The sequence below is a fragment of the Dreissena polymorpha genome, chromosome 12 (assembly GCF_020536995.1).
Source record: "Dreissena polymorpha isolate Duluth1 chromosome 12, UMN_Dpol_1.0, whole genome shotgun sequence".
NCBI lineage: Eukaryota > Metazoa > Mollusca > Bivalvia > Myida > Dreissenidae > Dreissena > Dreissena polymorpha.
Window position 1 is genome coordinate 473,035 of NC_068366.1, and position 26,839 is coordinate 499,873.

At 38.2% G+C, this 26,839-nt stretch overlaps 1 protein-coding gene, 1 long non-coding RNA gene and 1 pseudogene across 4 annotated transcripts in view; 2 read left to right on the top strand and 1 right to left on the bottom strand.

The window, feature by feature from the left end:
• The window catches only part of LOC127853477 (uncharacterized), a 35,673-nt gene extending 33,113 nt beyond the window's left edge, over positions 1-2,560 (top strand). For all 3 annotated transcript variants that reach the window (XM_052388028.1, XM_052388026.1, XM_052388027.1), the window contains exon 3: positions 1-2,560. This exon is cut by the window's left edge and continues 872 nt beyond it. In XM_052388028.1, coding sequence (XP_052243988.1) covers positions 1-1,653 — 1,653 coding nt within the window. In that variant the 3' untranslated portion in view covers positions 1,654-2,560.
• A 5,224-nt stretch (positions 2,561-7,784) lies between these two features.
• Positions 7,785-9,359, top strand: LOC127853490 (uncharacterized). The gene is made up of 2 exons (XR_008036633.1): positions 7,785-8,619; positions 8,662-9,359. It is a non-coding gene; the product is annotated as an uncharacterized LOC127853490 (long non-coding RNA).
• A 4,062-nt stretch (positions 9,360-13,421) lies between these two features.
• Positions 13,422-20,738, bottom strand: LOC127853758 (acetylcholinesterase-like; annotated as a pseudogene).
• Between the last annotated feature and the right edge of the window lie 6,101 nt (positions 20,739-26,839).

Sequence of the window (26,839 nt, forward strand, 5' to 3'; positions counted from 1 at the left end):
TTGGCGGAAAATGTCATTAATGTTTTAGCTGAGAAGGACGGTATTTCTAAGAATGATCGCCAATGTAAATGTATTGATTTCTTTAAAAAAATAGAGAAACACAGCTTGGGAAACCTCATCACAGTACCAGCTGTTTGTGTGCAGTTAGTTCATCAGTTTTACGTTGGACGATTAATGGAAGATTCTCTGTGTGCTATATACATGAATATGCTAGATATGCACATAGCCAAAGGATTGCAAAACAATCAAATTGAAGATTTTGACACTGAAGAAATTTGCGTTAAAGAAATAAAACACATATTTGAAACCGGAAAAAACGAGTATGTGTCGGCTAATGGGTCGCTGGTTCGCTCTGCATGTGCGCTAGCGTTTAAAACACTAACAGACTCTAGAAAAGAATCGTCGCTAGTCTTTGTGGAAAACACAATCACAAAACACATGAAGAAATCACAACTTGATTACTTACTTCAGACAGGGATTATCACAAAGAAAAAATCGTTTGCGCTTAGCTCGCAAAAGAATATTCCATACATGTTCGTACACAAAACTATTCAGGAGTTTCTAGCATCGATGCATATTGCAATTAATCAGACAGAAATTGAAGACAACCTGAACGCCATTCAGTCGGTGTATTGTGATTGTGAGTCTATTCTGGACATCGGTCAGTTATTTATTTTCACATGTGGAATGTGTGCTCCAGCGGCTGAAAGAATGTCAAAGCACATCATGGATGTCATTTCACGCGACATGGAAAGAACGCTGCTTTTTGTTTCAGACCCGGTTTTTATTTGTCTACTTTCTGATTTATCTTATTTTGCACAAAAAATTGTATTGGGTGGCTTTATTGAAATGGTAACGAATAAACAGACGTGCTTACAACTTACACTCAGTCATGTAAATCTTGAAAATTTTGAAAGTCAGGACATCAAGGAAAACGAACCTTTAAATACGTTAATAGATATGAACATATCAAACATCAAAGCCTTACATACACGTTTCCGTCACAAGTCTCAACAGGCAGCATCAAATCGTGAACAGAAAATTAGTTCGCAATCGAGAGAAACATTGACGTATCTGCTGCTTCAGGACAGGGGTCAATTGGACCTACAGGGTCTAAAACTCAAGTACTTATCATGTTGTGGATATTGCGATATAAGTAATTTAGACTGCACCTATATGCGTTCGTGTTATATGTTTTGGCTAACACCAATATCAGAGGAGCGCATCTTACAATCGATGTCTGTCACTGGTAAAAACATTACACGTCTAATGCTGGTAGAGGTTAAATCAATTGACCTTCTCTGGGCAGCTCTACCAAACCTGACCAGTCTACACACGCTTATATTAGGGTCAACAGAACTTGCGGTTACACAGCTGTACTGCCTGTCGGACTCGCTCAGAAAGTTAGTTTATAAATGGGTTAATGTTTCCGCTCAAGATGTAAAGTCGATGGTGGAATGGTCAAAGTCACGGGACACGTGTGTGCGTTGTGAATTGTTCATGTGTTACATATCTTCCGACGAGACGGATATTTGTCACTTAATGAAGCAGCAGGACGGTATTGATATTTCACAATGTGAAGTCAAAGCGAAAAGCGAATTGATACATGAGGATCAAATTTTTATTTCTTGGAGCACCATTTTATCAAAGTGACAATTATCAAACAAGTCGTCATAGATTCAAGACGAAAGGAGAGTGTCATAACACTAAGGACGTTGACAACATTGAAAATTTACAATCGCTGTATAATTCGAAATTAATAAAACTATACAGAGTTACACACGCGAAAAGTGAATAATCTAGATATGTTTGTTTCTATTTTTGTGTTCTTTAAATTTTATGGCGACGATCAATTCATTAATATAAATCTTTAAATGATTGACTCAAGCTTGGACAAAGTGCAAAAACCGTAAACAACACCCTTTTATGTTAAATAATTAGCTTTCGCTTTTGTGTAATAATTATCATGAATGTATACAATGTCATAATGTAGCTATACATTCCGTTTGAACAACGAGTGAAGAGTGTATTGTTTACGATTTGTCTATGGTGCTTTGCATCTCACGGAAACTGATGTATTCTATTTCACTCGTCCTTCGAAAGTTTGTATACCCCATTGAATTATGTTACAATAAGTATTTTTAATATAATATGTTTTCCAGTTATTAAGTAACCTATTCCGTAAGACAATTGTTTGTGCTGTTTTGTATATTATATGCAATATATATTCATTTTATTCATTATAACCTCCCTTAATATGTAACGACTCGTATAATTAATGATATGTGTAATCATGTGTTATTAATGAATGAAAAGAACGCACTATACCTTCGAAGGAACTTCTAAGTATAAAATGTTGAAATAGATTTGTCTCAGAAGTCGGCAGATTCTATTAGATGTTTAATCTTGTAATATGTCAATAGTTGTATTTGCCGGTGCTCGCAATTTTCAATAAATGCGCGTTTAGGAAATCACGCAATGGACAGACCATGTATGTCAGATTATACAGATGGATATATTCAAATTGACTTTTCCAAAATAAAACTTCTTGTTTTCGTCTCTTCACAGTTTGTGTTAAATCTGTTTTAAAATATGAATGATATCTGATGTTTGCAATGCAAATGGTTTGTGCCATGATACGAGGTGACGTATATAATTTGGCCGGTTGCGTTTTTGCGTTGATGTCATTTGATTGGAAGACGTACAATTGCGGCCGACACTTATTTCGTTATCTGAACATGCAATTTGTATGGCATTTTGGTGTCCTTATTTTGCATTTTTCGTTTTTTTAAAGTCTACGCTGCTTTCTTAGGGTGCCCTTGAATATTTCTTCAAATAAAGTTAACACATAAAATATCAATATTCCTCATAAGAAAGCCAAAGTTTCAACACTTAATGTGGAATGGTAACATAGATCGTTCTGATTTTCAGTGCGACATGTTAATGTCCCGCCATGATATCCGAACATTTACAAGCGAACGCGAGGCTGGCTTCGGACAGCATCGGAAGAACGATGTATTCATGAGAACTACGTCGTGCTTCCGAAGCTAATTTTGCGTTCGCTCGTATATATTCGAATTTTGTAGTCGGAAATTCATATGCATTGGTATTACTTACAATGGCTCACACTGCTAAAGCAAAATACATTTCTTAGTGGCCCACATAATAATTTAACATGGTTTGCATTAACATTATATTAAGTGGAAGATATTGTTCTATGCTATACTCATTCCAGCATTTAAGCGCGTTCAATGAATAAAATAAGCTAACACATCTCAAAAGCTTAAATCTTTGTCAAGTTTACCATCCAGCCATGTGTACATGCTTGACTAAATTTATTTACTCCTGATAGTATTCCAACTATATACGTTCGAATTAATATGACGCCTACCTCTAGGAAAACTGGGCCTAATGCATGTGCGTAAAGTGTCGTCCAGATTAGCCTGTTGTGTCTGTAGATGCTAATCAGGGACGACACTTAAAGGGATCTTTTCACGGTTTGGTTATTTGACAAAATTGAAAAAAGTTGTTTCAGATTCGCAAATTTTCGATTTAGTTATGATATTTGTGAGGAAACAGTATTACTGAACATTTGCCATGGTCTAATATAGCCATTATATGCATCTTTTTACGATTTAAAAACCTAAAAATTAGCAACCGTTGTAACGCAAAACGATTGAATAATTTGGAAAGTTCTGTTGTTGTCGTTTAAATTTGTGAAACAACGAAGATTGCTTATATAACGTATAAAATACGCATTCTATGTATGCTTGGCAGGCTAGCTCAACTGGCTAATGCGTATTTACTTCAGGATTCCGGGGGTCACTGGTTCGAGCCCTGCTGCGGGCTACTTTTTTTCCTTTTTAAAATTTTATTTTTGAAATTTTACTGGAGCTTTTAAAATTTAATGTTTACATTTATTAATATAAAACTTTTAATGAAAAACTTCAAAACATGCCAAAATCTGTGAAAAGGCCCCTTTAACGCACATGCATTAAGCCCCGGTTTATGGTATGTTACGTTGAACGGACGATATAGAATGTACGCACATGAATTAAGCCCCGTTTTCGCAGAGCGCGGTTCTTTAAAAATAGAGAATATTATGTGAGTGTTGGATAAAGATCAAGTTTATCATGCAAGGCTAAGAACCATGGTAGCGCGAGGCTTATCCAACTCACATAATATTATAATTATCCAATTATGTCTTCTATTTTTAAATTAATGATTTTAAAATATCGCATTTTTAGACGTTTTTGTTCTTCGCAGTTGACAAACGCAGATTCTCCAATTTTTGGAAAACCCCACTAATTATCTAAAATAGCACGCGACAGGTTTATTCAACAAGGTGGGATAGATGCTTGTTTATTCCATGGGGTGTTATACCGTCAATGCACGTCTGATAATGGGATAAAACAGGTTAGTTGGTACTACCCCTGCGCGTACAAGCACCTAACTGCTGTTATTTGCCCCTGTACATAAACACAGTCATGGGAGAAAAGATCTTCAACTGTGAAACCGACCACCCACCAGTCGTCGTGATGAAGTGCCTTGCCTCTTGACCAGGGCGTGCGTTCGAGCTATAGGCGCCACGTATTCTTCTCGCAATCGACGCAGCGCTTGGTGGCTTCCTTCTTATTTTAGCACCTTGGGAGGGAAACACGGACGTATTGGAAACACTCGCGCATGGGAAACACTGGTGTAACACTATCGTATGGGTGATATGGGAAATACGGCCATATGGGAAATGTGGTGAGGGAAACACCTGCGTATATGTTATACGGGTTTGAGGAACAAGGGCGTATGGGAAACACCTGCGTATTGGAAACACGGGTGTATGAGAAACACTGTCGTATGGCAAACACGGGCGTATGCGAAATCACGAGCGTATGGGTTCTGTCGAAAATCGCTAATATGATGTGCTTTTTATGGTACGGTATGGACAATATTTAGGAGTAAAGTTTTGACCAGTGACCGAAGGTAATCTTAAACAAAAGCACCCCATAACGGGTGCCAACGCTCCGCTGCGGGTGCATTTTTGAATAAATGAAAGCTTGTCAGAATTTGAACTATTGACCCAAAAATGGGTGTTGCGTGTAGCACTCATCAAGGTGTAGCTACATATGAAGTTTCAAAGCTGTAGGTGGAAGCACTTTGATTTTAGAGCCAAAAGGTTAACAAAATGTTATGGTTTTAGCACGACGCGGACGGCGGACGACACGACGACGGACACGACACGACGAGCTGGCTATGACAATACCTAGGGTTTTCTCCGAAAACTGCTGAGCTAAAAATAGCATCCCTTTATGATAATTAGAAACAATTTTAATGAGAGTGTATTCAAAAGTAGCAACAGGAATGTACATCTCGATTATGATATTACAAATAAATATTGCACTGGGCAATACATGGGCCGCGATTTATGAAAACTGGACTTAACGCATGTGCGTGAAGTGTCTTGCCAGATAAGCCGGTGCATTCCACGCTAATCAGTGACGACACTTTCCGCCTAAGCTTGATTATCTTTTAGAAGAGACTTCCTTATAATTGGAAAAAATCGTCCCTGATTTGCCTACGTGTACATTAATGACACATGCATTATGCCCAGTTTCCATAGAACGCGGCTAATATTATAACGAATCACAAATTTGTGTGTACTGCGCGTTGGCATGAAATATGTATGTATGTGTATTGCTTCATTGACCACGCGCATTTTGAATTCGCATAATCTATAACAAATGGAACTTAAAGTAGCGCATCTTAAAGATGGTTAAAGTTCAACACATACGAATCATTGTTAATGGTCGATCGATAGAAAAACCTAAAACATAACAAATCTTCTTAAATTAAAAAGCGGCCCATAGCTCATTCTCACCTCGCGAGGCACGTGGCCGCCAGGGCACGCTCGAGCGTCTGTTCCACTTTGATGTGCTGGTCGTCGTCGAATTGGGACACGTCGCCTTCGGTACCGGAAGTTCCAAGCCACACACCGGGATGGGATAGTCCCTGATGCGCGCGCATTGTTGAGTACGTACTCATCGAGGCCATGAAACAAATGGTGTCCATGCACGGAAGAAGCTTCGTCTTCTAGACTGTTCCGAAACATAGCGGACACCGATCCATGGTCACAATGGAAGTATAGAAGTATAAGGTCTAGCCTGGGAAATCTTTATTGACGGTTTTAACACTTTTCAGTAAAAACAATGATTTCGATCGCATGTTCTTGATTTTACACATGATACAAAATACAACATACCCATGCATTCCAACGGCTATTTTATAGTTCTGCGTAAGAAAGCTACACTGTCGTCAAAATCATTCTCATGACCGTGAATAACGTTTATATCGTAAATGATTGCGTGAATTAATAATGCTTTATTTTAATTACACCCTTCTTAATACTGCATTGACTTCGTAATTGTTATTACTAACCAAAAAGGAATACTTGTTGCATTTTGTTGTGTGTACTTATATATCAAATTGACTTACAACATGTATTAAATGACACGAAATGTATTTAACTTCATCTTTATATTAAATAGATTAAACTTGCAAAGTTATCTCTGTTCTATTACTATACTGTATAATATTATTGGTCACTGAACAGAGAACACTGTTGTGTACGTTACAGAATGAAAAATTTAATAACGTTCTAAGATACGAGAGATTTTATTCGATAAATGAACATGTGTCTTTACGGCGTCATAATAACATGTAGTTAAAGTAAATTATTTTATAGTAAATTATAGTTAACTACACCCTTCTTTATACAACTCTCTCTCCCATCCCTGGTGAAGTGCCACTGCACCGAAGCCTCGTCAACTGCATTGTGTACACGTCACCATCTATGTATAGAATTCGTCAACTGAGATCTTTACATAAGGCCGTTTAGCCTTACAGGTTACAGTATACTCAATATTGTTGGTGTGAAACTATATACTCTTTAAAAATGAAAGTATTTATGTGAGGGCAGTTTTCTCTTTATGGGCACTTGCAATGACTTTTTTTTTTTAAATATTTCTGGGTGCGTGTGGTAGGAAAATCCATGATGTGTATTAATTACGTTCTAAGATACGAGGGATTTTATTCGATAAATGAACGTGTGTCTTTCCAGCGTCAAAATAACATGTAGTTAAATTTAATTATTTTATAGTAAATTATAGTAAACAACACCCTTCTAAAAATAGAACTGACTGCACAACTCTCTCTCACATCCCTTGTGAAGTGCCACTGCACCGAAGTCTCGTCATCTGAGATCTTTACATGTGGCCGTTTTACCTCAATGTTACAGAAAACTTCATATTGCTGGTGTGAAATTATATACTCTATCACGTTGATTGATTGCTTTAAACAGTATATCATAAGTAGTATCTAATGAAAGCATAGATGGTTGTGTGGTTTCAGCTTTAGCCTTTTACACCGAGGGTTAGTAGTTCAAACCCAGGAGCAAAGTTCCTATCAAATCTCTTGACGGAGTGCTCCTCACGACACGACACATGCGCGTTCCCGTCCGAGTATATCGCCAGGCAATTCACGTCGCGGCGAAGAGACTTGGTTCGAATGCACTGCCCGAACCTGTCGAATAGGAAAACTTCGGTCTTCTAGTCGTAAGCCATCCAGCACTTTACATCCGTCGAGGGACAGATTGAGCTGATGACGTTATACGTGTTATCCACTTAGCTGCTGGAGATGCAGCGGGGCGGGTCAGGTCTGTGGACAGACGCCCGACTGATACCGCACACCCATTTCCGCCTGTGTCTGGAAGGTGAACTCAAAGTTGAATTTGATGCCCGTCAAACTGAGAGGCACTTCCTTCTTCGCCAGTTTGAGGCTTCCGATGATGTCCTTCATATCCGAACCGAAGTCTGCCATCTGGTTGGCTGTGGCGATCTTCTGCGACAGAGTCAGCATGGCCCACTCCAACGCGTCCATGTCCTCCACATCGCGCACCTGCTCATGAACCAATTACGTGTCCAGTTTTCTCAACATGGCGGCACACTACCGATCTATCGCTTTGTGGAACTGCTCCCGCCTCCCGAACACCAAGTGTTTTATTTTACTTTTTTTGGTTCAATCTTTTTCTCGGCGTACACTCGCAGATCCTGGATTACGTTAAGCATATGGAGCCGGTAGCTTTTATTTTCGTCCAAGTCGACTCTGTGGTCGCGTCTAAAGGTGGGTTCCCACTGCCGATCCGATCAACTCGATCATCCCGATCACCGAAATTTCCCGACCAAACCCGACCAAGCTCGACTAAAATGGGTATACACGACTTCTTCTCGACCTCTTGTCGATAACACACGACCCCCACACGACTCATTCACGACGTCCACTCAACCATCCTTCCGATTTCCGCTCGATCATCTCGACCTATACGCGAGCCCTAAACAATCTCAGCTCGAGCAAGTAGACCTCAGCTCGATCGCCACCAGATCTTTACACGACCAGATCGTAATGGTCGTACTACAGTCGTACAAAGCGATCTAAAATAACTCGGGTAGAGGTCGAGCGGATCGGGTACAGAGCTCGTGTATGGTCGAATAGCAATCGGGAAGTGATCGTGTACGGTCGAGTAGCCGTCGGGTAGCAGTCTAGTAAATCTGTACATCAAATCGAATAGAGGTCGAGTGGATCGTGTTGCGATCTAACATAACTCGGGTAGAGGTCGAGCGGATCGGGTACAGATCGTGTAAAAGGTGTCAATCCGATCGCCACACGATTGCTTCACGATCAACTCGATCTTCTACTCGACTAATACACGACCACTTCCCGAGCGCTTCTCGATCCATTTCCTACTCGACCGCTACTCGATATTTTTTTACATGTCAAAAAATATCGGGTAGGATGCCCGACCAATGCCGACCGACCCGACCAACCCCGACCACTCATGCCGACAGAACCAGACCAGTACCCGACCGCTTGGTCGGGCTTGATCGAATTAATCTGATCGGCAGTGGGAACCCAGCTTAATGCGCGACGCGAAATCCATGAGATTCTCGGTCGTGTGGTCATCGTGCGTGGTCGGGCAACAGCGCATGTACATCGGATATTGGCATGTGCGGCAGTATAACGTCAGCTCCTCGTTCGTATGATTGTCCCAGTAACCTGCAAGACAGTAGCAAATAAACATAAAACCATAGCATTAGCCTATTATGTAATGTACGATGTAAGCAAACATACATCTTTATATTAGTTTTATCACACTACACATACACAATGTATTTCGGAGTGGCTAACGAAATAATATTAAACAATCTACATTTTTTTAAATGACTTGTATCGATAGGAAGGTTGGTTTCGATTATCAATTCATTCCCGTATTTAAGCTTGTTCCGGCAATAAAATAAATATACACATCTCAAGCACTTGCTTAAATCGGTGTCAAATTTACCTTTCAGCCATTAATACGTAAAGTGTTAATTTATTTTGATTATATTGTCATGCTGATTCTATACGTTCTACTTAATATAAATGAACGTGGAGTAAACCACTAGCGTCATTACGTTGATATCGTTGCCCACATTGTATTTGCGTGCTTCTGTTACTTCTGTAAGACCGTTGGTTTGATTCAGAGGTATATGCAATATAATATGAGGCGCTCTCTGTGAAACAGGGCTTAACACGTATGATTATGGCATTGTTTTTATAAAAGGAAGTCTGTTCTTAGCGGAAACCCAGTTAAATAAAATATAAGGTTGACGGTACCACCCCCGCGCACATATGCACTTATCCGCTGTTCTGTGCAAATGTGAATTTGCATAGTTCTGGTATTATTATTATTCTAATCAAGGACGACATTTTCCGCCTAAATTTGATTTTCGTTAAGAAGATGGTTGCTTGAATTCCAAATTTTCGATAAAAGCGGAAAGTGTCGACCTCGATTAGCCTGTTCGGACTGAATAGGCGAATCTCGGACGATGCTTTACGCACATGCAATAAGCCCGGATTTCCCAGAACGCGGCTGATATGATAACGAACCATGAAATGTATTTGAATCGCGCAGTGGAATGAATACTTTATGTATTTGTTTTTGCTAATGTTCACAACAAGCATATTGAAATCGCAATATCTGTCATAGCTAAAACTTCAAGCAGAAAATTGTCAAGCTGGTTTAATTTCTGCACAACAGAACTCCGAAAAGACGTTCATGGGCAATCGATAAATAAAGATACATAACAAATACTTCTTAAATAAAACACTGAGTTGCCCTTATCTCATTCTCGGCACGTTACCATGCGCTGCCGCCAGGGCACGCTCGAGCGTCTGTTCCACCTTGATGTATTGTTTGGCGTCGAATTTGGACACACCGCCTTCCGGTGCCGAACGTTCCAAGATACACACCGACCACAGAAAGATCCCTGATCCGCGCGCATACTCATTGAGGCACGTGAAACACATGGCGTGCAGGTACGGAAGAAGCTGCGGCTTCAGGAAGGTTCCGAAACTTAGCGGACACCGATCCATGGTCTCGACGAAAGTGTTAGGTTTTGGCCTGTGAAATCTTTACGGACGGTTTAAACACTGTTGAATATATAAAACGAGTTATATGGGTCATGTTCTTATTTAGTGTATACATTAAAACACACACAACATAACCATGTATTCCAGTGTCTTTTTATGTTAATTGTGTGAAAAATCTCGACTGACATCACAGGCATACTTATGCCGATCAAGAGCGTAGTTATATCGGAAATGATTGTTTAAATAAATAACATTTTATTTGAACTACACCCTTCTAAAAACTGTACTGACGTTGTAATTGTAATTACTATCGAAAACGGTTCACATGTAGCATTTTGTCATTTGCAGTAAAACAATTGTTTAAAAAAGTTCATACCAGAATAAGGTCGGCACGTAATAAAATACATTAAATTAATTTAAATATTACTAAAAAAGGCTGATAAACATTCTATTAGCTCGTACATCACCCACAACCCATCCATGCAAATTTGTGAATTTATTTAGTTGGTCGGTAGGTTTTTCGTAAAGCATCATTATAATACTGCAGTTAGTAACGTGATTAAGAAAACACGTATATTGCACCACATAGCATGCTATACAACTATAATATTGAAGTACAAATATAAACATTATTAAAGATGGTAGGAAGTGCGTATCGAGCTCTTTACATAGGAAAAGACTGTGTGTCATTTGGAAGTCAGGTCCAAAATTGTGATTAAAAGGAAGTCAGTTCCAAAAAGGGGGGTGAATAATTTTATTGTAATACATTTGTTATCAGAGATGAAACGGCGTCAAGAAAATAAAAAAAGTGATTTTCGTTAAAGTTTAATGTACACGTGCGTACAAATGTATTATAAGAGAACATGATATGTGTACATTTAATTCCTCGAACGTCGCGTAAATAGACAACAGATGTGTGGACGGTTTCCCTTCGATAACTGTTTTATCCCGACGTTTACGACCTTGAAGCAAAAAAAAACACTGTAGAGACGAAAGGGCGTATTCATGTGTAAGATATGTAAATATTCAGTGGCTTATCGGGTGAAAACATCCGTTACTTCTTCCCAAAAAAACACCAAAACGACGCTATCTTGTAAGTAAGTAAGTTGAACTGTGAACAAATTATTTAAACAAACTCCCATTGCATTAAATTGCATCATTTGTTGTAAAATATTTAAACCATAAACTGTAAAATTAATCATTTGGTGTCTTATTTTGAAATGTCATAACAAGATATATAGGTTAATAAAATAACTGAATGAAGACAAAAATATGGTTACAACGTTCTTGACTGATATTTATTCTGTCATAAATTTGTTAAATATATTATTGCATTCTATTTCAAGCACTATTAATGTCGCATTACATTGATATGTATTTATTACTAATTGTTGACATTTTATTTAAATGGTTAAATAATAATGGAAAAAATATATTCTAGCAATTATAAATAACATATAAATGAATATTCAACATTGAGCATGCCGGATACGACCGCGCGCTCGAAATTGCCTTTTGAGAAAATACTGCGCGCTTGAAAATGCCCTTTTGACAAAATTGCCTCCGCTGATCTTTTCCAATCCTAGCTGGACACTGATAAGTATCTTACATGTTTTTTTCGCAAACTTGTGTTTAAACTCTGTCGTAAAAAAATCGCATTTTTAAAGCAATTCATAAATCACAGTATTAACTGCATAAACTTAGTTTGTAGCTGTATATTAAAGATTAGAATGCAAACAAAATGGCATATAATCAATATTTTTATTCATACATTCTAATAACGCATGGAACAAACATAGATATATCAGTAATCATATGAGCTTATTTAAATGTCAATCATTGTCTTTCTAAGCTTAGCTGCTAACAAAAGCATGTAACGTACCCCATGTGACAATAAAATGTGCTGTTTTGTTCATAACATGTAGTATATATTCATAATAAACTTCTCTTTAGATGTTTATCTGATTATTTGTGTAATAATGTGTCAAATATGAATGAATTGAATATATATCAAACCGAAAGATTCCATAAAAGCGGAGAGTGTCGCCCCCGATTATCCATGCGGACTGCACATGCATTAAGCCCATTTTCCCCAGAACGCGACTCACATTATAAGAAAACACAAACTGTGTGTGAACTGCGCGTTTTAGGAATTATGAACGTATGTTTATGGCTTGATTTGACCACACGCATTTTGAAATCGCATAATCTATTACAGCTGGAACTTTAAGCAGCAAATCTTTAAGACGGTTACATTTCTACACCCCAGAACATCCGAATTGTTGTTCATGGTCCATCGATAAACAAAAATACATTACAAATACTTATTCAATAATAAAAACTTAGGGGCCCTCAGCTCATTTTCACCTTGCAAGGCACGTGACCGCCCGGGACCGCCAGGCGCGCTCGAGTGTTTGTTCCACCTTCTGGTACCGGAAGTCCCAAGCCACTCGTTGGGCATGGGAAGGTCCCTAATGCGCGTGCATGCTTGAGCACGTACTTATCGAGGCACGTGAAACACATGGTGTCCATGCTCGGAATAAGCTTCGGCTCATGGAAGGTTCAGAACCATAGCGGACAACGGTCTTTGGTCGCGACGTAAATATAAGGTTTTTGCCTGTAAAACACAGAATATATAGAAGAGTTTTTAAGGCGCATGTTCTTATTTAGTGAACAGCTTTTAAAAAACCAACGAAATAACCATGTATTCCAACGTCTATTTTATGGCAATTGTGTGAAAAACCTCGAGTGACATCACATGCGTACGTATGTCCATCAATAGCGTAGTAATATCGAAAATAAGTGTTTAAATAAATAATACTTTATTTGAAATACATCCTTGTAAAAACTTAACTGACTTGGTCATTGTAATTACTAAAGAGAACGGTTTACTTGTAGCATTTGGCCATTTGCAGTTAAATACCAAATTGGCTTAAAAATGTATTGATTACAGGAAATTTGTTTAACGTTCAATTTATATTGAATCGAATAAACGCGTACAGTTAACTCTTTTTCATTACTCTGCTGTTTATTAGTTTCGGTCACTGAATACCTTTTTCAACTTAAAACAATGTCAGATTTCATAACGTTGTAAGATACGGGGGATTTAAGGTAAAATGAGCCTCTTTTTGTGAAACCTGTGCTTAATTCAAACGCGGGAAGATTCATCCCATTATAGCCTGTGAAGTCCGCGCAGAGCTTCCGTCTGTATGGACGGTTTCGTTTGAAAGAAGTCTCGAAAAACAAGTTTTAGCGGAAAGAGTCGTCCCTGATAAGCCCAAAGCTAATCTCGGACAAAACTTTACGCGCATGCATTAAGCCCCGTTTTCCAAGAGCGCGACTCTTTGTTCGATTGATATTACGTTTTAAGTATAACCTTAACTTGTGTTATAAATCTATGCATAAACATAAGTATATTTCAGTATAATTAAAGGGAGACAAGTCTGCTCTGCTTAATAAAACATCTTCATTAAGAGTTATCTCCAATTGTGAATACACGCAAAATCGACCAGTTTATGACGAACCTATAGCTACTTCTTGATCTTTACATTGGAATTTCTAATGTCAAACAATGTAATTGTAAATGCGTCTGTAATTCTCACTGAAGATGATGTTAGTGGAAATGCTTCAAAAACAGCCAATCTGTTCGTACATTTTATTATCTAAATAATAATAATATAAAACGTGCGTAAACACTTAGAATATACATTTGTAATTATACATATACATACTGTATACAATTTGTAAAAAACGCGCTAATATAATTTTACATTAAAACTAGAACACATAAACGACATGTAATATACTATACACAATCAGTTGTACACTCGTCGTCAATAAAATTTAGTCGGAAACAATGCCAAATGCTCTAAACATTCAGTTCATACGAACATATTTGAATACTTATAAAATGGCGAGATACTTGCTACTGGCAAGACAATATAACGTTCAATGTACTTTAAGGTAATGAATGGAATATGGAATATATGTCAAGTTACTTGTTAGAAATCTAGAGGTTAATGATTTAAATGGAATGTTGCTAAGAAAAATTAATATTGACGTAACCGACTGCAACATAAATAAATAATAAACGTTTATGATTTGAGCCGCGTTCCTGGACTATTGGGCTTAATATATGCGAATAAGGTGTCATGCCAGAATAGTGTGTGCATTACGCTTTTATGGAAAATTTCGATTTAAGAAAATTTCTTTTAAATAAAAATCCGGTCTAGATGGAATGTATCGTCCATGGTTGGCTTGTGCGGACTGGACAGGCTAATCTGGGACGACACTTCACTCACATGCATTAAGCCCAATGTTCCCAGAACGAGGCTCATTTTATGGATTTGCTTCACATTTTCTGCGCTTTAAAAAAGGACCCATGATGACTATTAGAGTCAGCTGTCGCTCGGGCCGGAAATAGAAGGGGTCTCGCTCAAGTTCGGGGTCTTCATCACCGCGTATTTGCTGTTGCTATACAATGTCGGCTCCCTAGCTACCGATAAGCAGACGAGCAACACACAAGCGCATAGCAGACAGAAGGAGACAATGGAGAGAGCGATGATGATGTTTTCAGCCGAGACTAGGTTCACTTTAATCGTGTGACCGATTTCCTTAGGGCACACAAGCGGAGAAGTCGCGTTCTGCGAGGTCGCTGTGAGCAGTTCCGGTACCACGCTTGTCCAGAAGGTCATGAATGGCTCCCGGAAGTGGTGTTTAGGGGTCACGTGCGCTGCGGAGATGTCTAGATACGTCGTACTCGTGGTGTCATATTCAGGCCACTGAGGATCGCCAGCGGCGCTGAGCGGATTGGGATTTCTGAAACGACATGGACATACCTTTGACTTGACTATTATTAGTGGGGCATCACATTTCGTTGATGACCGATCCACGCTCTTGGAAAACTGGGCTTATGAGCGTAAAGTAATGTAGCAAGTTCAGTCCGCACAGGCTAATCAGGGACGACACTTTCCGCCTCACCTGGATTTTCGCTAAAAACGAGACTTCCTTTAAACGAAAAGTACCATACAAGCGGAAAGTTGCGTTCCTTGTTAGCCAGTGTACCTGCTAGTCTGGGACGACACTGAACACAAATGCAGTTAGCCCCGTTTTCCCAGATCGCCGTCCTTCTGGGACACGCTTAATTATGAATTTCAAAACAATTCAAATACTAAGTAATTTATTTTATTCAAAGTATGGCTTGAAGCGTGTTTCATTAGATTATATTTACCTATAGTTTAATCCATTCGTAAATGCTATATCCACGTGCTTTGAAAATATCATTTAACAGTTCGTTGCAACCAAATATAGAAACTTATATAAATATTGACGTTAATTGTATCACAGCGTTTATCTATACGCATGTTAGTCAGAAATTTCCTTATCGACAGTCTGTTTAATGCATGCCATTTAAAACTTATGTTGAACATTTGTTTCGAAGTCTACTTAATATCTCGAGTACATCTGTTTGAAAAATACCGTCAATAACTCGCGAACCCGTGCTAATGTTTGAAATGTCATTAGATGCACAAACTATACCAGATTATGACCAAATAGCTTGCCTTATACACTAGACAAATTGAATGGGTGGAACTGAATTCCACTGTCAAGGAAACACACTTAAAAATGATAGAAACCAATACATAGAATATTTCACTTTAAAATAGCTAAACATGTACATAAGCGCCAACTCCTAATCTGGGCGCCACCTCCTTGGCATTGGATCCTTCTCTTTTTGAACAACAGGAAGTTTATCTATTAGACCGGCTAGAAGCTCTTGTTTTTGTGAACGCATTAACTTGTACATGTTCAAAGAAATCTTTTATGTAATGAGCGATTTAATTGGCTGGGACTTTGCTCGTCACACAATTAAAATGCATCGATTTTCTTTTACGAATTCTGCAATGCCACAAATTATAAAGGTCTTCACGTTTCCTAATGGGTTGTGATTTAATGTTTCTGTACATGTTTGGATGAATTTATATTCGCTGAATCGCACTACATTGGAAGATTTTAAAAAACAATGCGAAATATGTCGAAACAAACATATAAAACCTCACACCATGTATAATAATCAGTTAAATTTTAAAACATCCGGGCCTTAGCGCCACATCGAAGTAGCGTTTGCTCGTTTATTAATGCATAATAAAAAAGATGTGGCGCTCGTGATTAACGGCCGTGCTTAAACCCTATTTTAGAATACATAGCTGTAGTTATATATCATTGATTCATAAAGCTTTTTAAAGTTGATGGTTTTTTTTTAAATAGTTGTTCACAAATAATTTTCAATTAACGGTAAAGCTTGTGATACTTACAAAACTGAATATAAAGATAGGGAGCATGGATTATTCTGTTTAAACTTTTTTTCTCTCAAATCGTGGCCTGTATTAAAAATTCGATAATTAAGCGATTCAAGCGCATCCTATTATTCGGTATATAACAGGAACTCAATACTCGTGGAAATAAATGATCGTAGGTTGAAAACCCAGTTCAAACTGAATCTCGTATAAAAATGTTGCATACTTTGTCTGTAATCATCGTCATGCAAGAACAGACTTGAATCAATACATGTAATTTTTGAACATGTCAAACCGGTTTACATTTACACATCAATACTATATTTCCTTACTCATTACCATAAATTCGGTTTTATTGTATTACGATACATTCTGCCATCCGGTAATTGTTAGTAACGCTTCACTAATTTATATATATATATCAGCCCTAATGAAATCGCAAAATTGCATTGTGCGACGTATTTTGGGTACCGATTCACAGATTTGCAAAAGAAGTTGGTTAACAAGATAAACACATATGTTCATGTATTGGCAAGTCGATGATTTTTCAAAAATAAATGAATAAAGAGATTCCTTAAATGATTTGTAAATACATGTTTACTAATTTGTGTTTTGTCAGAAATTCAGAGTTTGAAAATAAGTTATTTTGATCTTATTTTTGTTTTCAGTAATTGAAAATTATGTATATTTTACTTTCTTTTACAAAGTTAATAAGAAAACTAACTTTTGATCCCGACCCTCTCGGGTTTCCGAGTTAGCGGAGATACATATTTACAAGTAATTTCATCTTATTCTTTATAAAACCTATTTCATGCCCAGAAGTGAGAATTAACATCAAAGAGAGCATCCCCGCCCAAAAAACACTTACAACAATCCTTGTTATTGTGAACTGTGAATACACTATTTAAACAAACTCCCACGGTATTTTGTTGCATCGCTTGATGTAAGGGATTAAAACCATTAACTGTATAGACCATTTGGTGTCTTATCTTTCGTAAAAGAATTTTATTCCAATAGATTCCCATAGATTAATACCGTTATTAAGGTCAGTGAAAGGTTTCAATTTTGAGGTTTTTCGTGGCAAAAAAACTATAGTTGTACAAAATAAAAGGGTAAGAATATAATGGTAGAACAAACTGAAAAATGAGTTAATTATAAAACAAGAGCACTGCATAACGGCTGCAAAAGCTTGTCAGAATTGTTTATTTTATTTTAGAGGTCACAGTGACCTTGACCTTTGACCTAGTGACCTAAAACTGGGTGTGGCGTGTAGAACTCATCAAGGTGTATCTACATATGAAGTTTCAAAGTTGTATGTGGAAGCACTTTGATTTTAGAGCCAATGTTAAGGTTTTAGCACGACGGCTACGGCGGGCGGCTGACGGCGGACAACACGACGAGCTGGCTAGGACAATACCTCGGGTTTTCTCCGAAAACTGCAGAGCTAATAACAACATATATTTTTCTTAAGTGTTATTTAAAAAGGTCATAAAGGTCTTGATATATTTTTATTTGTAACTAAATTGCTGAATGTATAATGGTATTTCATTTCAAGCACTAACTACAAATACTTTTTAAATGCCTTAAAGACTATACTCAAAATAACGTGCCCTCTTTTGTAACTGCAAGAAAAACAGTTTTTCATGGAAAGCGTAAAAAAATAAAAGAAACAGAACATTATATCATCCTATCATGACTAGATTGATATTTTTGTTGGCACGGTCAATACAGTCATCCTGAAAACGTTTAAAAATATGAGATAACAACAGTTCGGTAGTGTAAGTACTAAACACGTTAACAACAGTTCGGTAGTGTTTGTATTAAACAAATACGCCACGATGATAACTGTTATTCGTGACGACAATTACTTAACACGTGGAAAACGTATATGTTGTTATATTTTGAATACAAAATAAAACATGACATTTCTTAAAAGTGATTTACAAACCTATACGCAGACAGTAAATCATCATACATACCCTGTTCTCGCAAACTTTGAGATCATTTTGATGAGCCTTGTTGACAGCACCCTCTGCTCTACGGTTGGCGTGAATCCCGTCACGTGGTTCACAAACTGCAGACCACGCTCACTGAATCCAAACAGGAAGTGGACGTCGTCGGCGCGGTTTGCTCCCGACAACCAAACAGGCGTCTGCGTAAGATTCAAAGGCTCCGAAAACTGGTAAAGGTAGGTGCTACCTTGCCCCAGCAGTTCGTGAACGTTTCCGGTTCGAACCAGCGGCGCCGCGACGTCTATATCCGTGAAGAGGTCAACGACGCGCTGCCGTAGACGCTGGGGATCGTCAGTGCCAGTAACGTCGTTGTATTGAAAGTTAACGGTCTGTGTAATAGCTTGCGATATGTTACTACCGAAAGTCCGTTTTATAGCAATGGGAACTACGATGTTCCTTATGTCCGCCCTGCTTACATTGAACTCATTGTACGTGGTGTTCAAACGCTCCGCCCACAGCAGCGCGACATGCGCCCCGCCCTCCATGTTGTTCAGGCCAAGCATCAGATCTACGTTCAGGAATTCAAGCTCCTTCGTAGAGTTGTCATCCTTCGCCAGGTCGGTAATCATGACTTCCGGATCAGAGCGCAGGAACGTTCCGTCAACTGAGGGTGCAAACGTGAACGACTTTTTGTCTAAGGCGTTTGATATGTCGGTTAGACTCTTTCCTCGAAGGCAGCTCATTATATCTGCATCTGACGCCCGCTGACAGCCTATCTCCTCAAGCACACCCGTTTCAATAGAGTTCCGCACATAAGATTTACCACCCGAAGGTAGCAGCGCCGTGCCGCTCAGTGCGACCACACGGTGGATGAGGCCCCTGTTTCCCGGATACAGCGTGTGATAGATGGCGTTCGAGGCTCCAAAAGAATGACCGACTAGCGTCACCTTTTGGGGTCCCCGCCAAAACTATGTATGTACTTTGCAATCCACTGAAGCGCCATCTGCTGGTCAAACAACCCGTAGTTCCCGGACGCCGCTTCGCTACCGAGACTGAAGAAACCCAGCATACCTTGACGGAAGTTTATCACCACAACCACGACGTCCCCTACCGTGCACAGAACATCGGCAGCGAAAGCGCTGGAATAACCTGGTGAACTGTATAAGAAAACAAGCACCGGAAGTGACGACTGGTTAACGATAGTGCTGTTTGGCGCGTATATATCGAGCGTTAGGCAATCTTCGGACATCATTGCAGTCTTCACGTGAAATGTGCCCACCCTAGCCGGGTCGCCTTGATGGTAGCATGCCGGACGGTAGAACGTCCCGTTTTACTCCCCCGCCCACGGGGTTTTAGGCTCAGGTCGCCGGAAACGGATGGGAGGTTCGGCGTAGGGAATGCTCAAGTACCGCGCGAAGAACATGACTGACGGATTTCCGGTATCATCGTATGATGTCACTTCCTCAATAGAACCGGAAATATTTCCTAACGCCGTCTGAACAATGATAAGTTCGTATGAGGCGAACTGAATACTACACGTTACTATAAATGTTATCCATAACTGAATTAAACATAAATTGTTATTTAATTTAAATCCCTTTATATTATTTTTAGACACTGTTGTACGGGTGTTTTTATTCTTAATTCTCCTATCAGAATGTCTCAATTTAATAGCAAACGTTTATGCTGTGTCTATACCTAAATCCATTAAGGTTTCGTGTAACAACTAAACAGATAACAACCTGTAACATAAATCAATATTTTATGTATACAGACTGGTCTTAACACTTCGAGCGTGAAGTACGTGTTTAGTCAACCGATAGGCACTAATCAACTTCACTAATCAACAACTGTAATCGTGAAAACGTAAATAATACCGCATGTATAGATTTATATGCATAGCGTAGCAAGTTTATATATGTCCATGAAATGCTTTTATTAAACCAAACGTGTGGACGGTTAGTTCACAACTCCCCGCTGGTTCAACTGCTCCATAGCTGTGCCTTTGTGCGGAATCTTTATAACGCCCTAATCCGCCATCAAAAGTTTTTTGAAAGCGCGCAGTGTGAAGTGTATTGAACAGATTTTTATACTTTAAATAACGAACACTGTGGTGGTTTAAACTAGAAAACCTCAACTACAGTTTGTTTACGGATTTGGTAAACTAAAAAAATGAAAATAACTTCAGCATTGCGTGTTTAAGACCAATTAACGTGCTCGTACCCTGTACGTATTGATTTGCGAAGTATCGATAACATTCACGTATATTTTACATACTACGGTGGCGTGCTGTTGATTAAATTCTATTTTTAACCAATTTAAAAATCGGCTTTATGTTAATTAAACTATGGCACCCAGTTTATACGAGCTTGTGGTTTTACTTTAATATTGTAAACTGTATAATCATCGACAGCTAATTCGTTAGAATTCGTGTTTTTTTTCCTCAGGTATGGAGCGTGTTGTGGTCAAGAGACACATCAATATACATACTTTTATTACGTATCGTATAAGTGTCGTATAACAATCGTCTATATTCATTACATATTTTACTCGATCAATTAACGATTGTCGGTGATAGGTTTGAAACAGCTGTGACATCCATTTAAGCGTGGTGCTTATCAAGCGCGTGAAAACTATTAAAGGGGGCTTTTCACGTTTTGGTAAATTACACACACAAACTTGTTTCAGATTCGCAAATTTCGTTGTAGTTATGATATTTGTGAGAAAACAGTAATGCTGAACATATAAATATACATGATATGCATCTTTTGACGATTTAAAAACCTGAAACCGTTGCAACGCGAAACGATTAAATAATTTGGATAGTTCTGTTGTTGTCGTTATAATTTTGATACTACGGGGATTGCTTATATAAAGTATAACATCTGTGCAAAGGCCCCTTTAATTGCTTTATGAGACATATATTGAATTCGCAAATTAAAGAAAAGGGAGAAAAGTGTGCCATCCGATAATTCGACCATTGTGAGACACACGGTAGCCTCTTACAAAACGTCAGAGAGCATTGCAAACTAAATGTTATATTATTTGACCAAGGAGAGACATGTGAAAGAATGCTCAAGCTCAAGCAAATGTCTAAAGTTGAGACCACATATATCAGATTGCTAACACTAGCGTACGACAGCGATGCTAAGTTTTGCTCGGAAATATTACTAAATGATCTCGACGAAAGTACAACCATGAATGTATTGATAAGATGATAAAAACGAAATTGCGGACCATCGAGTACGGGGGGCCGTTTCAACAAATATCGTAGTACACACTTACGATACGATACATTTTTCGAAGATATATAATTGCTTAAGTCCATAACAAAGAATTATACATTTTCAGTACTTAGTTAATTACATTGGCATATCAAGCGCCGTATATATTTGACGAGCACGGCAAGCTAGTTCGTCTACTTATTAAGATTACAAAATTCTCTCTGAAGTTAAAATTGTTGTACGATCGTTTATGAAACGGCTCCCTGCAGTATAAACTGTGAGTAAATTCGATATGAGCCTCGCTTTGTGAAAAGGGGATATTGCACATGTGCGTAGAGTCACGTTCCGCCTAAACTGGCCTCGCTCTAGGACAAGGGGATGTAGTACATGTGCGTAGAGTCACGTTCCGCCTAAACTGGCCTCGATCTAAGAAAAGGGGATGTAGTACATGTGCGTAGAGTCACGTTCCGCCTAAACTGGCCTCGCTCTAAGAAAGGGGGATGTAGTACATGTGCGTAGAGTCACGTTCCGCCTTAACTGGACTCTCTCTAGGACAAGGGGATGTAGTACATGTGCATAGAGTGACGTTCCGCCTAAACTGGCCTCGATCTAAGAAAAGGGGATGTAGTACATACGCGTAGAGTCACATTCCGCCTAAACTGGCCTCGCTCTAAGAAAAGGGGATGTAGTACATGTGCGTAGAGTCACGTTCCGCCTAAATTGGACTCGCTCTAGGAAAAGGGGATGTAGTACATGTACGTAGAATCACGTTCCGTCTAAACTGGCCTCGCTCTAAGAAAAGGGGATGTAGTACATGTGCGTAGAGTCAGGTTCCGCCTAAACTGGCCTCGCTCTAAGAAAAGGGGATGTAGTCCATGTGCGTAGAGTCACGTTCCGCCTAAACTGGCCTCGCTCTAAGAAAAGGGGATGTAGTACATGTGCGTAGAGTCACGTTCCGCCTAAACTGGCCTCTCTCTAAGAAAAGGGGATGTAGTTCATGTGCGTAGAGACACTTTCCGCCTAAACTGGACTCGCTCTAGGAAAAGGGGATGTAGTACATGTGCGTAGAGTCACGTTCCGCCTAAACAGGCCTCGCTCTAAAAAAAGGGGATGTAGTACATGTGCGTAGAGTCACGCTCCGCCTAAACTGGACTCGCTCTACAAAAAGGGGATGTAGTACATGTGCGTAGAGTCACGTTCCGCCTAAACTGGCCTCGCTCTAAGAAAAGGGGATGTAGTACATGTGCGTAGAGTCACGTTCCGCATAAACTGGCCTCGCTCTAAGAAAAGGGGATTTAGTACATGTGCGTAGAGTCACGTTCCGCCTAAACTGGACTCGCTCTAGGACAAGGGAATGTAGTACATGTGCGTAGAGTCACGTACCGCCTAAACTGGATTTTTGTCAACGAGTCTTCCTTTAAACGAAGATAACCAAAATAGCGGAAAGTGTTGCCCTTGATTAGCCTGTGCGGACTGTATAGGCTAATCTTGGAAAAAAACTTAACGCACATGCTTTCAACTCACCTTTTCACAGCGCGAGGCTCATACATTGAGACGATGATCAATATTTCAGATCTTTTCATTAATAGTCTACTGCACATCAGAATTTCTGTATTCTGCGTGTTCTTTTTCTTAGTATGTTTCAACGCAGTAATGATATGCATGCATGTGTATGTGATTTCGGTGCAAACCACACACCTATAATAACACACACACTTTCATCGGCGTTCGCACAAATATGCATTTGAAAAGTTTGAGGCATATTGCAAAGGCAATGCAGCAAGAGCGACTTTTGTGAAGATTTTGTAGGCGACGCGTCTCGTTGATTTTGTGATTGGATAGTGGACTTAATTCACTTTTGACATCGATTGTATTTTGTTTTCATAACAAGCTACACAATCGTATGGGATTCTGAGTGCGGGATAGTAAATAGAGAATACTATGTCGGTGCCGAATAAAGCAAAGTTTATTTTGCGAGGCTTAGAAAATCTGAACCACAAGCCTTAGTATTCGATTTATCCCATCAATTTTCTTAGTCGTAAATTATTTCTTAAAAAATATAACAGAAAAATCGAACTACACGGAAAATCCCAAAGTTATTTTAAGCAAACATTGATTCATTATTTTAATCGTGCCGAGCCTAATACATTACAAAAAAGATCAGTAACTAACCTGTTTTTCTGTTTATCATACCTCTACGTCCTCGATTTTTAAGAAAAAAAAACACACTAAACAACTGCAGCTTTACCGTGAAAGAACATGCATTGTGTCGTATGACGTGTTAATAATGACGTCACGAGTACGTGAACTTAAAGGGATCTTTTCACGCTTTGGTAAATTGACAAAATTGAATAAAGTTGTTTCAGATTCGCAAATTTTCGTTTTAGTTATGATATTTGTAAGGAAACAGTAATACTGAATATTTACCATGGTCTAATATAGCCATTATATGCATCTTTTGACGATTTTAAAACCTAAAAATTATAAAGCGTTGCAACGCGAAACGATTGAATAATTTGGAGAGTTCTGTTCTTGTCGTTAAATTTTGTGTAACTACGAAGATTGCTTATATAAGGTATAAAATACGTTCAGTATGTGTACACGGCGGAATAGCTCAGTAGGATAAAGCGTTTTTACTTCAGGACTCTGGCAGGACTCCAGGTGTCATTGGTTCGAAACCTGGTCCGGGCAATGTTCGTTTCCTTTTTTTAATTTTATTCTTGATTTTTTACTGGAGCTTTTACGATCAAATGTTTACATTTATCGATATAAAGCATTTAATGAATAAGTTAAAAAATGCCAAAATCTGTGAAAAGGCCCCTTTAATATTTGTAAATAATATGGGTTTTTTTGCTTCTTGAGTTGCATTATGTGTTAAAATATATTACATCTTGGTATCAAATTGTTTGTTTTGTTGAATATGATTCGATTTTACTAAAAATGATTACTTTATAGTTGATTCCGAGTAATATGACCATTCTCCGCCGCGCGTGACAGTTATATTTCAGCACTGCCGAAATAGAGGAAAATTTATTCCACATTGGTTTATTTCGACAATGAACGTCTGATGATGGGATAAAACATAAATACGGCAGCTTCAAAATAGTTTTATCCCATCATCAGACATGCATTGTCGAAATAAACCACTGTGGAATAAACTTTCCTCTATTTCGGCAGTGCTGAAATATAGCTGTCTCCGGCGGAGAATGGTTTATTCTTTATATTCTGTATATTAGTAAGCATATTTTTGGTTAACATACATTCATTGTTTACATGCACACAGGCGATTAAAAAGTAACTTATGGACATATCATTCGTTGTCGCACCACGCTTCTAAAAACACAAACTATGTAAACGGTTGTCAGTTCGAAGCACGAGATTTGTTTTCGTACCTCTTAGCTGGCGTGCATAAATAACACAGGGGAGCGAGGGCGACGGCAATCAATATCAACCACGAAATAAAGATATATCAAATGAATCGGTAGATATTATTAATTTTATTGTACATAAAAAAAACACATTTAACATGTGCAAGAAAAAAATTGGCCTAAACACTATAAATCATGTGAAAGGAATGAATCTGCCCAAAATAAATGTTGCTTATTCGGTTTTACCGGCATCTTTAAGTTTAAATATTCCTTAAACGTAATTCAACACCATGATTGTTTTACAAACTGTCACAACATGTGACGGTTTCTAAATGATTTAACTGAACTATAGCAAACTCAGCGGTTTTTAAAATAAATTTTCACCTGTGTCAGAATCACCAGAACTCACTATAAATGTGCAATCGCTTCATACGTCAATATGCGGTATATGGTTAAATTACTACCGGCTCAATAAATGCTACATGGCCATCAGCATAGGCGGCAGCAGGAGTTTGATGATAGATATATCATATTATGGCGCGAAAATAGTTTAGCAACAACGCTTCTGATATGCGGTGCTAGTTGCCATGCCCCTTATTTCACTACATTATAGTTTTACAAATGGAAGAAGATTTTATTTCAGAATCAGTAGACCATAGGCCCATGTGAACATACAGATATAAACATAAACAGTAATGGCAAGTCACGTGACACAATGAAAATGAAAAAGTTATATCGAAAAAATCAAGTACCAATACATTTTTAGGAATGAGTTGTGCTGAATAATTAAATAAAACAAAGATATCGATTTATAATACGAGTAGAGGCAAAAAGGAGGGTTATCGAACAAAACGCAAACATGCGGGGAAGGTGTATATAATTATACATTGTTTTGTCATGTGGGCTCTATATCTATGTTCGTTTAATTTATGTCAACACAAAATATATACAACGGCCATATACAAATAACACATAATTTTTTATACATTACAATGATTTTCTTCTCGTATATATCCGAATCATTATTCATTTATTATTTATAATCGTAACTTTAAAAACATAATAATGTTGATAATTTAATGATTTGTTTTAAACTGTCTCAAAAGATACGCAACATGCATGCACACATTTCGTTATTCTAATGTATTTTTTTAAAAGAGACACCATATCAGTCCATAACACATGTGTAACAAATGTACACATATATTGATAGCTCGGTATTTTTGTTAAATATTTATAAATTAATTACCTGAAGAGACTTGGTGTACGAGAAATCAAATCATTATATAACAGTTTGGGAGACACGATACAAAAGAACATGCGCACTATATTAGAGAAATCAAATCATTATATTACAGTTTGGGAGACACGATACAAAAGAACATGCGCACTATATTAGAGAAATCAAATCATTATATTACAGTTTGAGAGACACGATACAAAAGAACATGCGCACTATATTAGAGAAATCATATCATTATATTACAGTGTGAGAGACACGATACAAAAGAACATGCGCACTATATTAGAGAAATCAAATC